At 31.5% G+C, this 24437-nt stretch overlaps 2 protein-coding genes across 3 annotated transcripts; both read right to left on the bottom strand.

Annotated features, from left to right (window-relative positions):
* Nucleotides 1-4903: 4903 nt before the first annotated feature.
* LOC137822661 (uncharacterized) lies at nucleotides 4904-5863 on the bottom strand. Its single transcript, XM_068627604.1, has one exon. It carries the CDS (start codon nucleotides 5802-5804, stop codon nucleotides 5178-5180), a length of 627 nt encoding a protein of 208 aa, XP_068483705.1. The 5' UTR covers nucleotides 5805-5863; the 3' UTR covers nucleotides 4904-5177.
* Nucleotides 5864-7211: 1348 nt separating this feature from the next.
* On the bottom strand, nucleotides 7212-24231 carry LOC137820039 (isoamylase 3, chloroplastic). 2 transcript variants are annotated; one of them, XM_068623817.1, is made up of 24 exons: nucleotides 23743-24231; nucleotides 23571-23637; nucleotides 23416-23484; nucleotides 22632-22789; nucleotides 21538-21631; nucleotides 19550-19786; nucleotides 19202-19306; nucleotides 18495-18599; nucleotides 18049-18183; nucleotides 17815-17901; nucleotides 17255-17306; nucleotides 15047-15110; nucleotides 14510-14609; nucleotides 13342-13442; nucleotides 12696-12747; nucleotides 12512-12574; nucleotides 11027-11116; nucleotides 10878-10950; nucleotides 10656-10735; nucleotides 10345-10449; nucleotides 10176-10274; nucleotides 9986-10047; nucleotides 9720-9828; nucleotides 7212-7587 (listed from the first exon to the last, which is right to left on the bottom strand). In XM_068623817.1, the coding sequence occupies exons 1-24, from the start codon at nucleotides 23871-23873 to the stop codon at nucleotides 7474-7476; spliced, it is 2352 nt and encodes a 783-aa protein (XP_068479918.1). In that variant the 5' UTR covers nucleotides 23874-24231; the 3' UTR covers nucleotides 7212-7473. The 2 variants fall into 2 exon arrangements, with proteins under 2 accessions (XP_068479918.1, XP_068479919.1); XM_068623818.1 differs by having other exon boundaries at nucleotides 23416-23489; nucleotides 23743-24198.
* Nucleotides 24232-24437: the final 206 nt, after the last annotated feature.

The following is a 24437-nucleotide window of genomic DNA, read 5'->3' as shown; positions in this document are numbered from 1 at the left end:
TCAGACATTCGTTGCCTGGCCTAGAGACCTCATTCGATTTATGCCCGAACCTCATGTAATAATTTCATTTCATTATATTATTTTTTATTTATATTTATATATTACATATAATTTAATACAAATGTTCTTTATCTTGTAGAAACCTTTTCGGCCACCAAGTCCGGAGAAGAAGCGTGAGGTTCCAATTGACAATCCTATAGCTTCATTAGGTCTCATTGCTAGTCAGATTGGTAATGAACCTTTTCCAGTTCTGTGGGATGATACATTTTTTCAAATAAACACTGAACTGTCACTGATGATGTACAACACAGATTTATTAGAATTTATATCTGGGAATCAGGAGCTCAATATAACTATAATTCAATTTTTTATGATGTAAATATCTTTACCTATTATTCAATTTACTTTATGTTAAATTATTATTGATTATGCTTTAACTAAAAACTTGTAGGTTTTTGCATAGAGTCTATATCACTGAGGGGAAAGAAAATATGTATGGATTCTTAGATCCTGCATATACTAATCCCGTTGGACCAAGGTCATCTGAGACTCAAGCATACATCACTAACACCCTGGAAAAAGAGGGAAAACAAATTTATTTATGCCCTTATATTAATGAGTAAGTTTAATTATATGTCATCAATTATTACTATTTCATGTTTTAAATATTTACTAACTCTTTTCATGGATGATATAAGCATCATTGGCAGTTACTTGTCTTATCAATGGTTGATAAGACTGTTGTGTGGTTCTGTTCCCTACACAAGAAGATTCCCACAAAATTTAAGGATATCATTGATACGTAAGTACATTATAAACTTAACTTTGTATATGTTACTAATTAACCATCTACTAACGAGGTTTTTTGTATTAACCAGTTCATGGCATGAATATAACATCCTAAAAGGTTGATCCAGTTCAAATAATTTGAACTACATAAGAATAAATGTTTGTAATTTTTTTTTCTTTCTCTATTATCATTGTTTATCAATATACTAACATATTACTTTTTATTGAATTATAGTGTAATAAGCAACCAGAAAGCTATGAGTGTGGCTATTACATTATGCAATGGATGATTACCGTTATAAGATTAGGTGTTAAAACTGGTTGGAAAGAGGTAATAACATGATATGTTAAATCATTTTTATAATTCTTGAACATTTATATATCTAAAAATTAATTTATGTCAACTATATTTTGCAATGCAATTATTCACGGATGAAACACCAATGAATTCGGAAGGCATTTCATATGTCAGAGATTCTTGATCCATATATTTCATAAATTTTAATAACTCTAGCATAGTTAATCAATAGTGTAGGTTTTATTATGTAATTTGATTACTTGTAAATGTACATTTTGATTCTCTCAATTTATCTCTATATTTTTGTATTTGTCTGGCTGGGTTTGATCATTATGCAGGTTAATTTATATGGTTTAGGGACAATACAAATTGCACTTTAAAAAAAAAAATTATTTACAAATGCGGTTATTTACCAAACCCGCATTTGTAAATCAAAAAACAAGATTTACAAATGCGACTTTGATAAAAGCCGCATGCCGCATTCGTAAATCTTAAACCCCTAAAACCCTCAGCTCATTCAAAAGAATATACAAATGCGGCTATTTGAAATAATCGCATTCGTAAATCGCATTTACAAATGCGACTCTATAGTCGCATTTGTATCTTTCTGATTTACGAATGCGTGCTGATCAAATGCGGCTCTATAACCACATTGGTAAATGTAAAATAGCCGCATTTGATTAACATTTATGTGCTAGTATATAATATGTATCAAAACCTACAAGCTATTATAAATATTTAAAAAACTATAAAAACGTATAAATTATTTTATTTACAACATGTTGAACTATAATATGCCTTTTTAATTAAGAGAATATAAAAAAATATTTTTGTATTCAAATGTCCGATTGAATGATGATAAATTTCTAAAAAATATATAGAAAAAATCTTCTAACACTAGAATAAAAATATTAAATATAAATTAATTTAAAAACAACAAATAATTAATCTTTTATATTAACTAAATTAAATATAATTTTATAAATTAAAAAAATATTAATATCTAAAGTAATTTTATTATTAATAAAAAATTATAAAATAATTTCTAAATTGATATCTAACTATCAAAATTTTAATTATTAATGTTAGATATCAATTTAAAAACTACTTTATAAATTTTTATTAATAATAAAAGTGATTTTAAATATTAATATTTTTTAATTTACAAAATATCATATAACTTAATTAATATAATGATTAATTATTTTTATTTCTAAATTAGTTAAAATTTAATAATTTTTTTTATAATAATTACATTAAACATCAACGAAAATAAATTTTGAGATTTAATTTGTATACTAGAAAAGCAATAGTACATGTATTTCACCAGTGAAATTTTCACTAGGATTTCCTCTGGTTAATATATATCTCCACTATCAAAATCCAATGAACTGTTGCACTATGTTCTTTTTTTTAATTAAAGACTTATGTTTACTGAACAAAATATGCTCATTTAATCTTTTGTTTACATTGTTATCCAATCACAAGTCATAATATATCACCAACCCCAATTATCCATGTTAACTGTTTCACTATTCCAGTAAGAGTAACACTCAAAGTCAATGACTTGTTAGAGCAACATGTCAACCATGTTAGTGCAATCTTAGGTCTAGTTTGTATTGAGCCGAAGAAAAGCGAAGAAAAATAAAATTCTACTGTTTACATAGAAAACACACTAATCGAAACAATAAAATATAATAGAATGCAGAAATCGAAAAATTTTAGGGATTCTAAACTTTTTTTGCATTGTTGCGAACAAAGTTGGTTGTAATAGGTATATATTTATTTAATTAATTAATTTTAATTTACTTTTTTATCCTTTTCATTTTAAATTCAAATTTTTATTTAAAGTATAATTACAATTTAAATATAAAAATATAATTAAAATTATAAAAAATAATTATAATAAAATAAAATAATTAATGATATTATATATATAATAAATTATAAATATAAATAATAATAATAAATGTATTTTTTAATAATAAAGAAATAAATTTATATAATAATTATTAATTAAAAAAGTAAAGATAAAAATAATAATATTATTTAATATAAAAATAAGTTATTATCAAATATTTATAATTATAAATAATTAAGTAAATTTTAATTAAAAATAATTATAATTTATAAATAAATAAATAAAATTATTTTTTTAACAATTTGTAAATATAAGAAAATTTGTAAATTTACATTTTTATCAATTAAAAAAAATACAACTTCAATCACATTCATCATATCACTCACAAACTTTTATAAACTTTCCCTACACTTTCCACTCTATTTACCTTAATCTAAACATCCAAACTTTCTTTACATTTCTCTTCAAATCATCTCAAATTCACTCCCTCATTTTCACTCTTTAATCCAAACAAAGCATTAATGTGGAGCATGGTGAGACCATCACAAACGATAACATGAAGCATTGTATGACTATTATTATTGTCTCAGAGATAAGTTGTTCTCAGTATATTTTTATTTATAAAATAAAAGTTTTTATCTTAGCATTACTATGTAACTTAAGATCTCAGCTAGGCTGACACCTCAAGTAACAATAATAATTTGTCATCACATGAAAAAAGTATTATTAAAAAAAATACAAAAATACGGAAGAACTGGACCAAAATTCATATATTAACAAAAACGATACATAGATAGACTATACTTATTCATAAAGAATTCTAAGAACAAACAAGATGAAAACCTATTATACCAATCAAAAGATTCTCTATAAATAAATATTAAATTAACCAACTTATCAGCATATGTATTTCCTTCACGAAAAATATGACTAACCATAAACCTAATTTTTCCACATTAATTAAGATAAGTATTCCATCGATTACGAAACATCCAAGAAACAACATTTATCTTAGCAGTAAACGCAGCACAAACCAAAACAGAATCAAATTCCAGCTAGTAGGCCCATTGTGGAGGATATATTTTCTCTGCTCAGTGGTTGCAATTTTCCTCCTTTTTTTGTCTGATAAAAATTACCTTTATATTAAAAAGTTGTCAATATATGAAACTTGTTTTATTGTGGTGGATCTTGAACTATTAATGATTGTGATGAAATGCTAATTGATATTACTTCATGCTGTTGGTCACACTTCCTGCTCAATTTTCATTTCTTTAAATCAGAATTACCTTAATGTAATTACATCAAACTGATTCATGGTAGAACAGTTTATGAAAAAGTTTGGTTACATATGCTTATATTATATGGTTAGATATTGAAGTTCTCTGGCATAAACAAATGTTCATCAACTACCACAAATTCAACATCAGGAAGTTATTTTTTTAAAGACAACCACTGTTCTTCTCCGGAGTTTTGCCTGGGGCTCAACTTCACAAATTATTTCTTTATTTAGTATCTTTTTTTTTTCACTCTTTTCAATCTTTTTTTTATCTCGGCAAGAGCAAGAGTAAGGGTGGGGAGAAGTTATCTTCTTTATTATCTCTATTATTTTTCCATTCACCTTAAATCAAACAACTCAGAATTTACCTTGTTTTTTTCCTTTCTTTCTCTCAAACAGAGTTTTATCAGAACTATTTTCAAATAAGCTACTCAAATAGCAGGTTCTTCAAAGCAATGGCTCTGTATGGAGCATCGATTTGACAGCATCTTTGTGCTACTTGATCCAAACAAATTCAATGATATCTTTATCAATCAGCTAACACTGAAAGAAAAAAATAACAGCCTAGGCTAAATACTTGAGGTTACGCTAACCTAAATCTTTCCAAATCCATTTCTAAATCGAAACACACACATATCTGTAACAGTAATAGCACATTCTGCAGCTTGCGATGATTGGCTAACATAAAAATCTCAAATTCATTTGTATAATTTGCTGTGAATCAAAAACAGCATTTGCATCACATTTCACCTTCCATCCCTAGCAATCATGCTCAAATTGAAAGTAAACTATAACTTTATTCCACAAGTTGAATATGGTATTCCCAAATTACACAATTAAAAGCAGAACAGTACATTCTGCACCTGCCCCCTTGCAATAATGGTAATGATAATTGACACACACCAAAAATCTTAACCAAGACCAAAACCATAAATGTGTACTAGTCCCAATTCCTAACCGCACAAAATGACCCTTGTGAGAGCAAGAGAGAAGCAAGCCATGGAGAAAAAGAAAAAGGAAACAATGTCCCTTGATGACCATTTCCTAACATCTTTGGTCTCCACCCTCAAACTCTTGGCTCTCCTCAAAGCATCCACCTCCTTCAACAAATCAAACTCCAACCCTTTCTTCTTCAACTCCTCCACGCACTTCCCCAGCAACCCTTTGTCCTCTTTCTCCCGCAGCAGCATCTTCTCCATGTGAGCCTCCACATCGCTCTTGTACCGGAAGGCCCATATGATGCCAAGCGAAAATAGCAGAGAGCACAGTGAAGGGACCCATGATCTGCTACAGGAAGGAGATGGTGATGATTGTGAAGAGTTGAAGAGGAGCATGAGGGTAGTGGAGTGGAAGAGGAAGAAGAAGATGTAGAGTGTGGTGATCTCTTTGCGCGTCGAATCTATTTGAGTCTCCTTCAGGGCTATGCGGGTATTGATGAGTTCCTCTTCTTTCAGCCACTGCTTCAGGAGGAGCTTGTGGGTGGGTGTTTCGGCGATTTGCTGAAGTGGGTGCATGTGCTTCCACTCCATGATCGATGATCTCGTTGTGCTCTGTTGTTGTTCTTCGTTGTCGTTGGCCATTGGAGCGTTGCAGAGAGAGAGAGAGTGAGAGAGAAAGTTTGGATTCAGATTCTGAAACGAATAGTTGTATATAAAAAGGGTGTCTTGATGACGTTTTTTGAATTTTTCCAACGGTCGAATTTCTGTGAATTTCCAGAATACTCCTCACTACGGTTTTGTAAATCTACGTTTCCATTTTTTTTTTCTAACGCTAAAACGGGACAAGTGACTTCGAAGTTGGGTTGCCGAATCTTTTTCTCATATTATATTTATTTTATTGTAAAATAAAGTTTTATCTTTAATTAAATTAATTGCTGTTTTTCTGTAATAAATCTATTACTACTGTTATTGTTATTTGCTACTTTCACTAACTAACTCCATTACTTAAAATAAAGAGAGAGAGAGAGGGAGAGGATTTAAAGAAAAAATATTAGTAATACAACAATACAATATTTATAAGAAACTAATTTTTTATATTAACATTTTAATTGATTTGCTTCCCAACTTCTAGTCCGATACTAACAACGTAACGCACACTCATTTTATATTATTATAATTATAAAAAAAGTTATAGAATTAAACTTTGGAAAAAAAAATTTATTGAGTACGGCAAGACAACTAATGAAAATAAAATATAGTTAATTATAAATTACAATACCCAACTTTTAAACTTTTACTCTTTAAAGAAAATGTTACCATTATTTTCCAAGATTATTTTTACCCATCTAAACTTTAATAATCAATTGAATACATAAAGACAACCAAAGAGAAAAAAATATAATTATATTATCAATTAGAACACCCCACTTTTAAAATGTTAAGATCAATTTTTAAGAAGAAAATTTATCCATCTAACGTTAATAAACTTTTAGAGAAAAGAAGCATTAAATTTATATTTTTAATGTAATAAATGCCTATTTTTTAGAAAATGATAAGTTTTAGACTATTAAAATCTACTGACCAATATTTAGCAAAACTAATTTTCATGTACAACTATTATTTACTATTTAACAGATAATATGATTCCCAAAATTTCAGGCTCATTTTTATTAATATAAAAAACTAATATAATAATATGATTGGCAAAATTCATTTTTCTCATATTCTTGAAGGGCTAATTCTGTAATCCATCATACCTATAATTGATAAAATTAAAAGAATATAATAGTATTCCTTCTATCCTTCTTAAAAAATAGATTAACTAATTTATAGGATTAAGAAGATTGAATAATTCAGTTAGTAATATCAAATTTATCCTAAATTATATACATTTTTTTAAAATATTCTTATTAGTTTTATTTCTTTAATTTCTTGATAAGATTTTTCTTTTTCATAAATATAATTTAACGATGGAAAGAGTTATTAAGTTAGACGATTGTCATTGATTCCAACTCTAAAAAAAAGGACATTTATTTTATTCAAACGAAATTTACAACAAAAACAATATAGACGATGACATTATTACGTTGAAATCAAATTTAAAGTATAAGTGTCACATAAAAGCAGTGATGATTATCCAAATTCGTAAGACCGAGCTCATGTAACTCGTAACCTAACTCCATGCCTTTCTCCATTCTGGAAATGATAAGATTTAAAATGTTACCATTATGCCTACACGTCTTTTAGTGCTGAAAAAAAAAAAGCAATCATTACTTCTAGTGCTTTTCCCCTATTCCTTTTAATGCATACGTCAATACTTCGCCTCAAGAAGAATGGAGGAGTATGGAGCTATATTATACGTGTTTCCTATGCTATGAACACCATCTAGAACAAAGTCCTCCGGTGATTTGAGATTAGTGTCCCCCTGCACATGCGTCCATAATTCAAATTAAATACAAAAAATTATAAGGAACATTTCATATCGAATAACATTTAAAAGTGGACCGATGCAACAAATAAACTTATTGCTCTTCAGAAGAAATACAAAATAGCAACCATAGAATCCAATCACACCATGCTGTGAGAGAGAAAAAAAAACCATTTGACAGATGTATTCTTTCGATCAAGTCAAAACCATAGACGGAGTGGGTGTGTTTTTTTGGGGGAGGGTGATGCTTGCCTTTTTAGAATAATTAATCTTGTAATTTGTTTCTTTCTTTGTTTGATATCCAAGGTATACCTTTGGAGTTTGGATGTGACGCTACTCTTTGGCTAGGCTAGACCCTTACTCACAAATGGTGCCCACACCTTTGTCTTCTTCCCTGGGAGCCAAGGTTGCTCCTCAACTATTAATGGGTATAATCTTGTTGAATTCTTATTGATCATATCCAGAAGTGACTAAGCGTCACAGATTTTCGGCACTTGCCATTCTGATTTCTTATAAATGGATATTAAATCAAAACCTATAAAATTACACTTCAAATCGGCAATAATGAGAAACCACAATTTCATTAAATACCATGAAGCTAAAGCCTCTTCCAAAGCTGACGCATTCAAAATTTTGAACATTCTAAAAGTACGATAGGATTTTCTTATACTCTTACTTTGGATAAATATTTTCCTGAAGAAATCCTTAGGTTTGGACTTTTGTTTGGTTGTCTTGGTCCAGGGTCTATTCCTCTGTTGTTAAGACTTCAGTATAAAAGAAGAGTTCAATCCAAAATATTAGTTTAGGTGGAAGAACCTCTAGATCTAACTTCAACATCTCTTCCATGATGTGAGACTCCTAACATTTTCATCCCTTTAAAAATTGTTTAAGACAACTTTCTCTTTATCGACACTGACAAGGTAATAACTCTTTCTTCTTTGATGACTTCACTTACCTATCAATATTTAGTCTATACCTTAATAAGCCTATAAGTAACTCTTCTCAACAAAAGCACCCTCATCAAGCAAATAGGGAGAAAATGAGGACTGTCGTGTGATTTGTTTTCTTACCTTGCCAAGTGCGGACATCATTTTAACCCATTCTAAGATTTTAACTGCCCTACAAAATGACATTCCCCAACAGAATTATTTCCATCCTTTGACAAATGTTCATCACGAAATTATCTAATCATGAATATACCAAACCCAATCCTTGGGTATGTTCCTGTCCCTTTTTAGCCTAGACCTTGGACCCTCATGTTCTGCATCCAGTATTTGATTGGGCATGTTTTCGTCACAATACAACTTCTAACATTTGTCCACCCAACCCAAAATTGAACAGCTGTCTCTAATACCATAGATCTGAGAAATGATGTTTTGACAATTCCTTTCCATATACATCCAATTGATAACTCTTATATTAATATAATAATAGTAACATCTTAGTCAATTAATGATGTTTTCACACATACTTAAGTAACTGGTCGTCAACTAGTTGTATAACTACTATTGGTTGTCAACTAGTTCAAAATTATGCTGCAGGTTGGTGCGTAGCTTGGTGTGAAGGAGAAGTCTTTTGTGGGTATGGACATGACATCATGTGGTGGTGACTTAGTCTTTGAGTTAATGTATTTTGAATCTTAAAATTGTTCTCCAACAATGTCCATGTTCTACTTGTTGGAACATTGTTCTCTTCTCTTTTCATTTTAAGAATCTTAGTTTTTCTAAATTATAAAAATTCATAGTTCACAATTTTGAGAATCTTTTGTGAGTTTTTTATTACTAAAAACTGAATAATCACAATTTTGAGAATAGAGGATAAAAAGTCAACCTCTTTAAAATGAAGGACTAAAATCGGACTATTCCATCTTTATAGGGATAAAAAATATGTTTAACCCATTTGTAACTTTTAATAATAAAAAAGTCATCATGCTAGCAATCAGTAAGCCGTCATTATAGTCTCTGCACATTCTGATGGGGGAAGGGTAATTTACTTCTTTCTCTAGTAAAAGGTACCGACAATTTGGGCAAGAGATAAGCTTGCTATAAATATTCCTCTACGCATTGTAATTATGTAAGCAGGCGAAAATAATGTATTTCCGGATATGCCCCAAGAATGGAAAATCTTACCACACGGAACCACTTCCTCATTTCTGGAGGTGTGGGCAGCAGAACTTTGACAAAGTATTCGTGAGCATTAAATGCCAAATAGATATCTGCCCCACTCCTGTCATGAAGCCTGCATGCACATGCACAAACAAAAGGGAAAGCACGCGCTGTTAAGTCAGTCTCAGTTAACTCTGATAGCGAACAATGGACTTTCACTGATTAAAATGTTACAAAGAAGCACTAGGACTTTTCTATCTCATTTAATTGAAGAATGTATATATTCTTACGTGAATGCAAGAAATTTGCTGTCATGGTTATCCCAATTGTCTTCATGCCATGTTATGTCATTCTGCAAAAATAGTTGTTGCATCAGCATAATGAAAGTGCATGTCTTTTTAATAGAACTGCCTGCATCAATGTTTACTGTATTAAAAATAAAGCATGTGCAGCAGCATAATGAAGCAAAAGATATTTTACCTTGCCGAGAAAACTTTCATGACTGAATACTTCATGTGCATGCCTGTACTTTATCACCTTCGAGAAAAACCTGAAGTGATCACTCTTCTGGGCATCCAACTATTGAGCAGAAAGATATTGCGTTAAGAAACAGTTTCTTAATTGGTCTAGAGAGATGTTATAAACTTGCCTGATCCCACAAAAAATTATTTATGGTGGTATCATGTCCATAACTATTGTTATTTCCATTGCGAGTATGACCATATTCATCTCCCATTAGCATCATTGGTGTACCCTGGCCGTTCATTACAAAATTTTAAATCATCATTCTCGTTCAGTGATAACATAATGCAAAATAAATGAAAATCATATATTTGTGTCTTCAAGTTTTCTTTAAAAAAAAGGAAAATTATTCAAGAAGATATACGTAACTATCTAAACTGCATGTATATATATAAAAAAAATAGGTTAAAATGCAAAATTTGCCCTTCAAATATGTACCTGAGATATCATTAGTGCCAAGTGAAAGTTTTTCATTTGCCTTGATCGCAAAGCTCTTATACTAGCATCATCAGTTTCCCCTGTCAAACAAATACAATTAACTAAAAGTTCAGCAAAAGGAAAATATTACAATCTCGGCCCAACAAAGAAACATTTGTACCAACATTTCCAACTAAAATATTATAGTTTTTAGTAGACAAGGAAGTGCAATTTGAAAACTACCTTCAAAACCACAATTCCAACTAAAATTATCATTGGTACCATCATTTCCACCTTCCCCATTCGCTTCATTGTGCTACAAAACCAAGAATCAAGGAATATACAAGGTTTTGATGAATCATGACAAATTGAAGAAAAGAATAAAGAGGTACCTTCAAATTGTATGAAACAAGATCACGCAAGGTGAATCCATCATGTGCAATAACGAAGTTAATACTATGATATGGCCTTCGCTTGTTCATCTGTAAGAAAAACAAACGAAGGAAGGAAGCTTGTCATAGAATTATTTATAGCAGAGTATAGCACATTTCATGAAATTAAGGTAAAAATCAGCTACAACATATCTTAGACCATTGTTTCAATACACTAACTGAGTAGGACAGATATAGAAAAAAAAAAGGCATGCATACGCATTTTGGTCAATTCATATTTTTCATTGATGATTGATAAGAGGAATATACTTATATAACCTAAGCGAAACTAGCAACTAATAGTGTGTTTGGAAGATGAATTTTTAGAGGCTAATTAATTTTTATGGAAAATTTGAAATATTTTATAACAAAATATGTTATTTGAATAAAGAATTATTAAAGAAATTGAAATTCTGAAGATTTATTAGAGTATTTTGATTACTTAAAATAATGAAATTTCAAATTCCACCTAAAAAGTAAGAATTTGAAATTCCTTATAAACTCTTATTTCTCACATTTATTTCTCTTCCCCTCATATTTTTTCATTAGCTTGACCTCGGCCAGGATGTCATTGGTTTGACCTTCACCAAGATGTTGTCGGCTGCTAGCAACAAGATTGCTTTTTCAGCCGATGTAACTTGTAGCTTTTCTTATCTTCGAGACTATGTTAAATAAGAGTTTTTTCATCAACATTGACATGAGTTTTTCTTTTTACATTGTTGGGATTATTTTTCTGCTGATTTTGACCAAACTTATTTCTCGATCAATGTTAATAAGAATTTTCTTAGTCAAAATCGACCAATGTCATCTAGGTGTTTTTCACTTTATGTCTATCATCAAAGTTATTTTTTGGTCGATATTTTCAGAATTTTTTTTTTAGTTGACACAACCAATGTTATATTTTCTCCAAACATAGCTTCGACCAACATTGGTTGAAAAATATCACCAAGTGATATTTTTGAATTGTTAGATAATGTTTATATAAAAATAAATTTTTGTATTTGGTGGTAATTAGAATACTATATCCAATCAAGTAGAATTCAATAGATTTGAATTGAGGCAATTCAAATTCAATGTAGTTTAATTTGTTTGAAGTTGAGAATTCCCTTTGTAGACAGATGATAAATGATGACCCTACAAGTCTCATCATCTAACTTTAGGGAATTAAAATATATACCAAATATTATAAAATACTATTCTAACAATTCTAACTATATCCTATAAAAAAAATTACCGATAATCTTCTTTATTTTGGGTCTTTGGCCCATCCCATAGAATAATTTATGGTAATTTAACCTAAGATTCTACCCCGAGAAAGTTAAATTTCATGGTTGTTAGAGCTTAAAGCCATTCCTAGGTTTCTCTACTTAACAACTTAAGGAGTTGGTCTTTCACATGATACAAACCCACAAAGTTGACAAACATAAATATCTATAAGTAGCTTACTTTGTAAAGATCAGAAGACCCAGAAACACGAGTAGCAAAGCTCCCCTTCACACCATAATCACCCTAGGACATGTTTTTTTTAAGGAAACAACAAAGAAGGAACAGATCAAATAAGCCATAAATGAAGATAAGTCAGACAATCTGGATCTATTTAAATTAAGTATCTTCTTACTATTAGCATTACCTTAATAAATTTCCGTACATCATCACGATATTTCCCATTCCATTCAGCCCACCTGCATCAAACATAAACTATAATGAAGGGAACATGTTTTCTTTTTTAACAATAGATTAAATTATCCACAAAAGAAATAATTTACAGTACTTATGCAGAGATAATGTCCTGGAAATAATCTTATCGGCACCAAAATTAATATATTGATGCAACTCGGATGTATAATATTGGCACAAACATATAGATCACGTGAAGATAGAGTGACCATTTCATGCTAATAAGCTACAAACAATATCATGTTCAACTACCTCAAGGAATTCAATGGCAGAATTAGAATCACCAAAGTAACTTTAGTGATGATTTTATGTTATACAACTTGTGGTGCACTCTCATACATGATCACTGCCAAAGTTGCCGATGATGAAGGTTGCAAGCAGAAAAAACAAATGAATGACTCATGATAGCAAAACACTGAAATCAAGAATTAAACTTTTTTTTTTATCAGCAATATAAATCAAGAATTAAACTAGTAACCTATACACTGTCAAAATCTCTACGATCCTCAACTTTCAGGAAGTATAGGACTATAGCAAAGACTATTCATAAAACAATAATATTTACTTACAATTGGATGATTTAATTACAAAAAAATTACCGATCCCAATTTGGAAAACTCCCAACAAGATAAAGACCTCCACAATCCCAAGGCTCTGCAATAATTTTACATCTTGATAAGACTGCATCTTTAGCAATTGCCTGTAAAAGTAAACAAAAATTAGTTGACCATTAAAATTTATAAATTCTCAATTTTCTTGTTGAGGAACAAAACTACTACTCAATTATAGTCTTCAAATCTATAAATTGTACGTATGGTTAAAACTAATAAAGTTAGGCAAAATCAACCAAAACTAATCAAAAACCAAATGAAGTCCAATTCAAGCTTTCATTGGCTCTAAATTTTTTATTGAGTTTGTCAGTTCTATTTCGCTTGTAATATCTAATTAGCTTAGCCTTAAATTTCATGGATTTGTGCTCTTTTAGCCAATTTATTTTCCCTTTATTCAGCAAAAAGCCACAATTGTATTCTTTTTAAATCATTTTATTGATTTCAGGCTTTCAGCTCATGTGTTTTTCAAATCAATTCCTTTCTCTGTTCTGAAATAGGGACAAATTTGCCCTTCTGTGTGCCAATTTGGCCAAACAATTCATTTCACAACTTTATATAGTTTTACTTAATACTCCTCTTTAGTCTACCTTAACCCCTTTGTCTATCTTTATGTCACCACTACTTATCAATCTATATGACTAATGGTATGCAAGCCTCCAGCCAATCCCAGGACAAGATAGTGAATAGGTAAAGCAAATTTTCATATATTACATTAAGTTGCTCACACATCCCCATAATGAGTTAATTGGAATGTTATTAACATCCTGTGATAAAATTTGGACACTCATTTATTTATTTAGACGACTGAAAGTTGTATGAACTCTGTATGTCAAAAACAAGCTGATTGTTTTTAGTTTGGATGCGTTATTTTGACACAATATATATAGGTCTGGTTCTATTGGCCCCAAAAGCATGGCCTAATTCCCTCAGTCCAGACTACCAGCTAAAAGTCATGGACACTAATAGAAACAGTGCAACAAAAATCTAAATGGTCTAGAATTTTTGAAGTGTTGTTATGTATGACATGAATGTCCAACTCATGTCTGGCAAAATTTTCAGATAATTTGTGATCCCAAATGGCTAAACTAACTGATAAGCACCATACCAAATGACAGCTGAATTCATTAAATATATCTTATGCATATTAATAATTTACCCTAATAATTGGGGGGGCATTAAGGGGGGAGCCATCAATTCCACGACACAGGACACTTGCAAGATCAAATCGAAATCCATCCACGTGATATTCAGTGACCCTACAATAAAGTAAATTATTATTAAAAAACACAACAGTGCTTATTAGAAACTAAAAAGAAAATTATGACTTAAGTTAGTTTGGAAATGTTAGCATTTGCAATGCTAAAAGATGATTCCTTTCATTTATAAAATAATAATAACAATGGTCATGCATTACCAGACCCTCATGCAAACAAGCCAGTTTTATTGATGGCCAAGTAAGAAAGAATCACCAGAAGGGGGAGAACGGATACAGAAAACTTGACAATATGAAGAAGCTTCATGAACATCAGTTTAAGAAACCAAAAAGCTAAAATTCTGATGTATTAACTCAATGTGATACAAATAAACATGGAGAAGCTGGAATTCAACAAATTCCAATTTTCTTGAAAGAAATCAAGTCATCAAGACATACAATTCAGAATTAAAAATATAACACTGTATAAGGTGTCCATACCAGTGTCTTAGGCTGTCAAGAATTAGCTCCGTAACCACAGCATGGTTACAGTTTAATGTATTTCCTGAGGATAAACATTCAATTGAAGTGAGAAGACTTTAATATTGACATCAATATACTAAAATTATGTTAGTGATAATAGAAATAAAAAAAAAGATTATTCAATTTTCAAAGTAGTCACAGAAAGTAAGTATTGCATATTAAATGTCCTCAGATAAAAAGGTACAGCTCCACATAATATATCTGTTACTGAATGATGTGAAAAATAAGAAATAGTTTGGAAGTTTTCATAAAATTTAAGAGTACCCTGGTGTTGCACAATTAAGGTTCCACTGAAAGTTAATAAAGGAATAATACTACATAGCTTCAGGTATCTTGATTTTCAAAAAGGTCATGTGTAGGTAAAAGTGAAGGTACGTCCCTCACACTGCGCATTAACAAAAGTAGTCCAATTTGGTTAAAATTGTGGTTCCTTTCCAGTAGATTTCTTGTCATGATAACTGTGGATTCTGGAGTTCGACAACCTGCATGCTTAGTGGGCTTAGCCCAACATGCCTAGCTTTGAAATTAACAGACTCCAGTCCCAGCCCAAACATTGGGCCTAGACCACTTTACAGATAAGCCTAGGCTTAACCCGAAGGCACAATCTATCACTATTACATATCTACACAACTTTGTAAGAGTATTTATGATCTGTCCTCTTCATTTTATTTTTCTTAGCATTTGTTCCTCAGGTTAGTTTGCTCTCAAAATATATTATTTTTGTAAGATTAAGTGCTGAAGATTTCAAATCAACTAGAAATTTAGTCAAATTAAAGTACAAATTTATCCTAGGGAGGTTTGTTAGGCTTATCATACTGTCTACTTTCGGACTACCTATAAATATCTAGTCACTTGACATGTCCAATAATCAGCATGAGGGCATGAATTTAAGATCCTACATCAACTAAAAATATGACCAAATTATAGTATATAAATAGGTACAAACCTCTTACAAATCAATTTTGTAGGATTATGCTAAGCCTAAATCCACTTTCTAAAGTAAGCATAATAAAAATGTGAGTATTAGGATTAGCAAAGAAAATACTCTTGTTTTAAAAAAATATTTACTTTGAAATGCATTAGTTCTTTTGCCTTTCTTTTTTTTTCCCCCTTTGAGAAGTCTTCAACGGCAATTTGCACCAAATTGCTTCAAATTTTCCCTGGTATAAAATGTGCAATTTGTATGGTTTTATGCCTGAATTATTCAAAGCCATGGGTCCAAACCTGAACCTTAGCAAGTGGCCATAGGAAATTTGGGGACAGCTTGACAGTCCATGGATAGCATTCATTGCATGCTATCTATTACAGCCATTTGTCTATAATGTGGTATTTTTTGTTTCCTGCTTGTCTATGTTATACTACCGTATCAATGGCCATTGTACTTTTTTGTTACACCATATCATATGAATGTAGCCCATTCTGTTCACAAAAACAGTTCTTCAAACTCATTGTTGGCTGATTTTCTACCCATTAAGGGAGAGCAAGTGCCAACACATGCATATACAATATCAAATTTAGACATGTCAATTGAGTCCAGTCAACCGGGGTTGGCCCTAATCCATGTGGATCAGGGCCAAAACAGCCCATAGGATCAAAATGGCCACAAGCCCTTTGGGCAAGAGCCAACCCGTGGTGGACCACTAAATAATATTCTTTAAAAATAAGAGTTCCAAAAAATATTTACTTAAAAATTGAGAAATCCAAATGAAAATCACTACTCATGCTCCAAGCATAAGTAGTGGCTTTCCCAAATTTTGACTGGATTTTGTCCAATTTCCAGTGTACATTCAAAGTTGAAATGTCTCAAAGACACAGTTAGAGTCAACAATTGAAAATTAATATTATGTTGTCTACTATTTCCCTTGTTGTAACCTCTCTAGTGGACTAAACCCACTTTAACCCTGAACCTAACACTTTATATGAAGGTTGGGGCTTTTTTCCACTCACTTATTGGGTGGGTCAGTAAAAAGGAGGTTATTTTAAGAGTGGGTTGGAGTTGATTGGAGGGTCATGAGTCAAATTGACAAGTCTGATCAAATTAAAATAGAAAAAATAACAAAATATATTCAATAGTATAACTTAAAAATAGGCGTATGCGGTTGTCAATTTGTATGAATAAAGCTAAAAGGATAGAATCTTAATGGTTAGAACAAAATATAAAATTACCACAGCCAGAGAAGTTCAGCAATTGCCCATTATTGTCCAGCATGTAATAAACCTGTAGAAATGAAGAAAGTTTTCATAAAGAAAAAGCAAATCATTTTTTAACATTCTATAACTAACATCACAGAACAATTTTGTTGGTGAATAGATGACCTCAAAGCTAAAAAAGTACTTGAGAGAGAAAGTACTTGAGAGAGAAACTCCCCAGGAATAGAATTATATAATGAGAGAAAATTGGCATTATACCTGAAAATTTTCTTAGGAAACTGAATAATCTATCTCCTTTTAAATTACTTCTTTTCTTCTTTTTTTGCTGATTAAAAACAAAACTTCTTGTCTTTTTATACCTCTTTTTATGTTTAACCTATATACATAACTTATGTTATTGTGGATTATTACCAATTATTGTTAACTTAAAAATAATATCTTTGAAGTAGACTGTGTATAGGACTAACTAATGCATAAGATAGTTAAAATCGGACTGTAAGAGTTAATTTTACTTCAAGTATTCCAACATGCAAGTAACGCAATCTGTCAAAACAATACTTGCAAATTGAAATTACCTTATTATCTATGCCACGAAACGAGGTAGTGTAAGGATTGGCATCATCAGCCTCATTAGTATGATTATAGACCACATCCAAAATAACCTGTGTATGGATAATATTTAGTGAGTGAAAGAGTCAAGAGGTATATATAAGACTTGAGATAATATAAAATAAGACAAAACCAGGAAATAAAAATATCAAGCAGAGTTCTACTCGAAAGTTGTGATAGTGTAATATTAACATTACTACCTCTATACCAGAAGAATGTAAGGCTTTAACCATTTCTTTGAACTCTCGAGAAGCATTAACTGATCCTCCACCAGCACTAGCATAGCGACTCATAGGAGAAAAGAAATTTATTGTAGAATAACCCCATGTATTAATCTTGGAAAGCAAAAATACAACCATTAGAGTCATATATGATATAATAACAGCCACTTAGTAAAGAAATATACATATCCCAAACATAGTTGGTCTTTAAAGATTTGCACATTAACTCTGAATATCAAAATAAATTTGTGCTTCCAATATGTATCAGTTATCATGCACTGAGTTTCTTCAGAGATCATGTATAAAAACAGAAGAACAGAAGTCCCTTACTTTATTTATTTATTGGGAATACACTGTACATAAGGAAGAGCTTCAAATATTAACATTGATACAAAAAAACTAAACAAAATACTTTTATCGATTACCATGTGATCTCTGGGATTTGGACGCCTCTGGAATTCCAACTCATCAAACTCGAAGACAGGCAGCAATTCTACTGCATTGATACCAAGCTCTAGAAGGTGTGGAATCTACTAGACAAGCAATAAAATAAGTTTAAATAAAGAAAAAGAATAAATTTACTGTGAATAAAGAGTTGTTGTGCCATGTATTCTTATGACATATCAAAGAAATATTCGATAAGCCTAATATAGTTTAGCCCTCCTTGGAAAGTCTATCCTATCCTTTGGATTTGAGTTGAGTTATATATCCCTGACAAAGTAAGATTAAAAGGATTGGAACTTTCCTACATCAATCTAGAGATGGGAGAAGGAGATACCTTTTATTACCTTTAGCAAAAAGTTAATGCTATTTCATCAAGGGTTTAAAAGTACTACAGAACTTCAACATTACATTACGAAAGTAACATAATCCCAATATTCAAATCCCCGCTTTAGTCAGTAAAACATTTTTTTCTCAGTTGTTTATACTTAACGCTGAATTTCTGTTGGAGGCAAAGGAAAACTTGCTTGCTCCAATTCATGACACAAGGATTTCATTAGGTTCAAAACCTGCTACTCTTTGATACATTTCGGACAAACACTTCACAAGGAAATACAACTTTAAAAAATTTATATTCATGCATAAAAGTGATGCTTCTTCATATTATTCTTAATTATAACACAAATATTACCTTTTCAATCACACCGAGATAGCTCCCACGAATGTTGCTATCCAAACCACTAGATTCATCAAACGTAAATGCACGGACATTCATCTCATATATAACAAGATCTTTCTGCATTAGCAGCAACAAAAATAATGAAAATGGAAGTAAACATTAGACTTCATTCAACCAGAAATATATTCTCACTCAAATGAAGAGTTGTACATCAGGTCTAATAGCACGCAAAGCAGAGGTAGAATGCGAGCTGTAGGCATAGTTATGCATAAATCAGCTTGTACAAAGCCTTGATCTAGCAAAAATTTTGTAATAAATATCACTTACAAACAATGACAGGCATTTGTGCAGGGAAAATACCTCAGAAATATTTGGAAGCTTGTAATTTTCTCCCCAATCGAAAGGCAAGCTGTCAAAATCATATGTGCCAAGAAACCTAGACAACTTTGTGCTAATATCCCCAAAATATCTTCGACCTTCAACTAGTTTTGCATAAGGATCAACAAGCACAATGCTGTTGTCAAATCGATGCCCCTTGCCCCAGTCTTGAGGTCCATCTATGCGATATCCGTATAGAACATTGCTTCGAGGAAGATCCTGCCATTAAAAGTTGAAAATATACTTGAATGCTTATTTTAGTCAACTTTTGATTGAACTAGGTCACATCAGAAGAAAATATAGAAACTAGATGGAGTTATAGAAAAGTTTATTATTCTCCAGTACAAGTGTGCAACTCTTATGTAATATAGCTAGATACATCTGTATTATTCTCATACAGTAGTACTCAGGGCTAACCTCTCCCAACTCTTTTAAGAGTTCAATCCTTTCCAAATGACAAGACAAATCTCTCTCAACTTCTCTGATTATATAAAGGCAACATGTCTTATATCTTCTAATATCTTATAGCCCAACCAAATCTCTCATTAGCAATTAATAGCAAATATCTAACACTAATAGACCTAATAATTTATGGGAGTTTCTGGGAAAAAAATTATTTACCACCTAGAAACATTTATTATTCTCCAGTACAAGTGTGCAACTCTTATGTAATATAGCTAGATACAACTGTATTATTCTCTTACAGTAGTACTCAGGAGGGCTAACCTCTCCCAATTCTTTTAAGACTCCAATCCTTTCCAAATGACAAGATAAATATCTCTAAACTTCTCTGATATTTAAAAGTAATATGTATCTTATAGCCCAACCAAATCTCTCATTAACAATTAATAGCAAATATCTAACACTAACAGACCTAATAATGTCTGAGAGTTTCTGGGAACAAAATTATGTGCCACCTACCAACTCTGCAATTGGAGCAATTGAACTTAGACAATTCAAGAAATAAAAATTTAAAGCCAATGGGTTTGTATCTCAGTTGGTTCTTAGCTTTGGAAAAGATGATGCCATTATCTAAAATTTGTACTAGGTTAAATAAGAAAAGTTTGATGTAGATTTATTTATTTATGCCAGAGAACTACATTATTTAAACCCTTCTGAGTACATGAAACCATGAAAAAAATTCAAAAACTGATCTACCATGAATCAGTTTGATGTTATTATAGCAAGGTTAATTTACAATAAAAAATCAAAAACTCAATAATCACCACACAAGCTCAAGATCAACCAAGTTAAGTGACACAAAAAAAAAATCAATAAATCAAGTTTCCTATGAGTGTGTTGACATGTCTTTTAATAGGAACAGAATCTTTATTAGACATGACAGTGGAAAATTATAACAAGGTGGCAGTGAAGAGATCCTTAACGAAAGACATTGCTGACAGATGTTTTCCTCTTTCAACAGGTTATTTCCTCCTTAAACAAATTTATTCTACATATACATATTTCAATATAAAAACTACGAGGGAGTAAGTAAAAAGCTTATAAGAATTTTTGAATAGATGTTTTCATCCATACAGTCATCATGGTATAACAGCCACGAATGTAATACATACAGTCCAATTACATTTAAAACTTCAAACAATCTACATAACCACTTGACACTAAAGTAAATCATGTGGGAATCTGAGGTGATTATCTAAACAAACATGCGCCATACAATTCCCACCTCACTGACAATATATTTTAGAAAAAGGCAGGTAGAAACAATAAAGTTGATTTTTTTTTCTGCTAACCGCAACATTTCTGACAAAAATTAACAATGTAAGGTATTGCATAGAAATATACTAATTTTATGATCAAATATGCAGCAGTATTATTTATTTAAACAATTTGGAAAGGTACTCAGTAATTGTGCAGGAGTTGTATTTTTGAAGTTGTTAGAATCTATAACAACAATTTCAACAGAAGACCAAGGCAAGGCAAAAGTCCAGGTAGTCTATAGAATATACCTCAATACATATGTGCCAAATGTCCCCAGTTTTGTTCAAATCAGGATCCAAAACCACTTCTATCATGTCACCATTCATGGTGTCTATACTTCCCCTACAACAAAATAAGTGTACAAAACAAAAGGAAGCCAATAAATTTTGTGGCTATATTAACCTTTTTATTTAAATTGGTCAAAGCATAAAGTTCAATGGCTGGATAATTCAAGCAATATTGCAGTCAAGAAAATATATCTTACCAATACAAAGAACATTTATGTTGCAATTACTTTGCACCTCATCCAATCCCCACCCCAAAAAAAAACATATAATCATGCCCAGAAGAGAAATTCAAATAATGGAAGCGATATTGCATGCTAGAGATATGTTGGTCTTCAAAATTGATCAAAAGGTATGAAGTATGAACTACAAAGTATGAAAAAAATATTAGAAAGATTTAGCAGTCTGCATCCTCTTCCAAATTTTATCAGGTCAGGACCTTAATGAAAAAGAAAATCCTCAAAAATTGGACTTATACAAGATGGAGCTAAATCCTTAATTGACCGAGAGCAAGAAAGCTTTAACTGTAGACCATTTTGTCAATAAAGACTACCTAAAAGACTAAGTTAATAAATTAGGGTCAATGAATGGTTATTGTAGATATACAACCTTAACACCCATAAACCAAAGCTATACAATAAAAACACTGATAGCATGTAGTATGAACAATATACAAAGTTTTAGTATTTATTTAAGTTGCTTCAGTGTTATGAGGCCCTGACAAAAGAAACCCAATCAATATAACCATGTGAAACTGTTTGTGACACACATCAAAATCTTGAGCCTAAATGCTTTAAGCTTTCAAAATTGATCTCAAAATGAATGAGAAATTGAATCTTTATTGATAAAGCTCTAGCTCCATGTATTACAAATTTGAGGAAGTATACAAAAACATGAAAAATAGTCAATGCTAGAAACTAAATAATCATGACAAGAATGTCTGCACGTAGCTAAAATCAAATTAAACAAAAATACATCTTTCAAATATATACTCAAGTCTATCAAATATTTTAAAGTTTGTAACAATTTCATCTTACATAAAGAATATCTAAATTTACCTCTCAGGAAGGACTAAACAAAGTGTGACAGCAGTTGCATGTTGTGAAAATATAGAAAAATTGATGCCACTGTCAACTTCTGATACACCCAATGGAAATGCCTGGCCTGGGAAAATTTTCCCTGATGGTCTGCTCTCCATCACTTTGGAGGATTCTTCCTGTAATTGATACATATATTGGTGCCCTTCAAAAGTAGATATGCAAGGTGGCACTTATCATAGTTGAAGTGCTCTATTTGATACTCAGGAAAAACTTTTTGGTATGAGGTATATAATCTTTCAAGTTGTGCTATTTAGACAGGCTACTAAACCTATGAAAATACAATATTGCTTTAATTACATCAATTTCATCCCCACCTTAATTGCTTCTACAATTAAAATTTGAACTTTCAATGTCAACCAAATTTAAAAAGACTTCCTATCTCTTTTATATCACATGGACAGACTGTATACATAAATTTTGTTTGGGTAAACTTTTTCATAGTCATTATTCATTGGAGAAAAAAATAATAAGGAAACATAAAATAGCTTACGTATAATTTTAAAATCAACTTTTAGAGAAGCTAATATAACAGAACTTCTATAAATTATGTATCAGATCCAATTTTAGCTTTGGGAGAAAATCTTTTTATTTATCCCTAGAAAGCTTACAAAGAAATCTATCTAAACAAACCCATACATTAAATACCAAATTGCATTACCAATTCCAGTTGTGCTACAATCACGCTCTCTGACATTTATTGTACGAAATAAAAGTTTTCATCGCATATTAATGACATAAATACCTGAAGAACCCCTTCTTGAGCACGACGGCCATAAGCATCGGGTGTCTTAAGCTTGTGACGATCCATTATCTAACCTATGCCAAAATTTTCAATCAAAATCTACAATAACTATGAGAAACCAGTCCAAGAAACTTCAAGAATGCATTATAACGTACCTCACTAAAAACTCCACGTTCATTGTTCGTTATGCTTCCCGATGCTTGCTTCATAAGCCTCACCGGCCTAACAATAAAACCAAATGACAATTCTCGAAAACACTTGCGCTTAGTAATAACCTAACATTCTTGCTAGTTACAACCAGTGGATGCAAAATTGAAAGCGGAGTACCTCACGTCACGGACGGACGAATTTCCGGTAAACGAACAGCGGCCGGCGTTGTTTTCGGCTGAAAACACCGAAGCGAAAAGTGTGGATTGAGATGCGACTTTTGAACCGCAAAGTAATGGCTGGAGGAGCATTGTGAGAACTGAGATTGTGCTATTATGATGACGATGAAAATTGAGAAGTTGAAAGTGGAGTGTTGCGGTTGCGGTGGCGGTGAATGAGATTGAGTGGTGGTGTTCTTGCTATATGCGGAGAGGCATGGAAGCAAGCAATGCGAATTTCACGCCTGACACGTGAACGGTAGTTCGGGAATAGAGACGAGAACGTGACGGTGGAGTTCTGTCCGGTGTTGTATTATTGGGACCTGCGTCTTTTTCCCGTGTGAAATATCTCACTCATCACCCCTCTCACTGCTAAATGCAGATCATCTACGTTTTGAGTATGAACCGCCCAAAATGCAGTCGTATCCAATGGCTCATAAGCTTTAAATTCGCGTTTACAAAACGATCTGAACATTTTAGCGGTGAGATTAGGAACTGCTCACGTGGCAGTCCTAAAATGAATTGCAGGCGATCTGGTTCCGCCGAATACATACAATTTTCGTTGATGTAAGAGAATTCATAATTTTTAAACCATTTTTTTAGCATTTTTTGCTTTATATATTTTCTCCATCGTCAATTTTAATAGTTTCTCTTATT

Source organism: Phaseolus vulgaris, chromosome 9, assembly GCF_000499845.2.
Source record: "Phaseolus vulgaris cultivar G19833 chromosome 9, P. vulgaris v2.0, whole genome shotgun sequence".
NCBI lineage: Eukaryota > Viridiplantae > Streptophyta > Magnoliopsida > Fabales > Fabaceae > Phaseolus > Phaseolus vulgaris.
The sequence above is the reverse complement of the archived record's forward strand: the minus strand, read 5'-3'. Positions and strand labels throughout refer to the sequence as shown.

What these genes read in the sequence shown, in the direction of transcription:
- LOC137820039 (XM_068623817.1), bottom strand. Translation starts at nt 23,873, where the DNA reads ATGCTCCTCCAGCCATTACTTTGCGGTTCAAAAGTCGCATCTCAATCC. An exon ending in AGTTTTCCAAATTGGGATCG is followed by an intron (nt 12,748 to 13,341) that starts GTAATTTTTTTG and finishes TGTTTGATGCAG; the next exon opens with GTGGGCTGAATGGAATGGGA. An exon ending in ATGTACGGAAATTTATTAAG is followed by an intron (nt 12,575 to 12,695) that starts GTAATGCTAATA and finishes AACATGTCCTAG; the next exon opens with GGTGATTATGGTGTGAAGGG.
- LOC137822661 (XM_068627604.1), bottom strand. Translation starts at nt 5,804, where the DNA reads ATGGCCAACGACAACGAAGAACAACAACAGAGCACAACGAGATCATCG.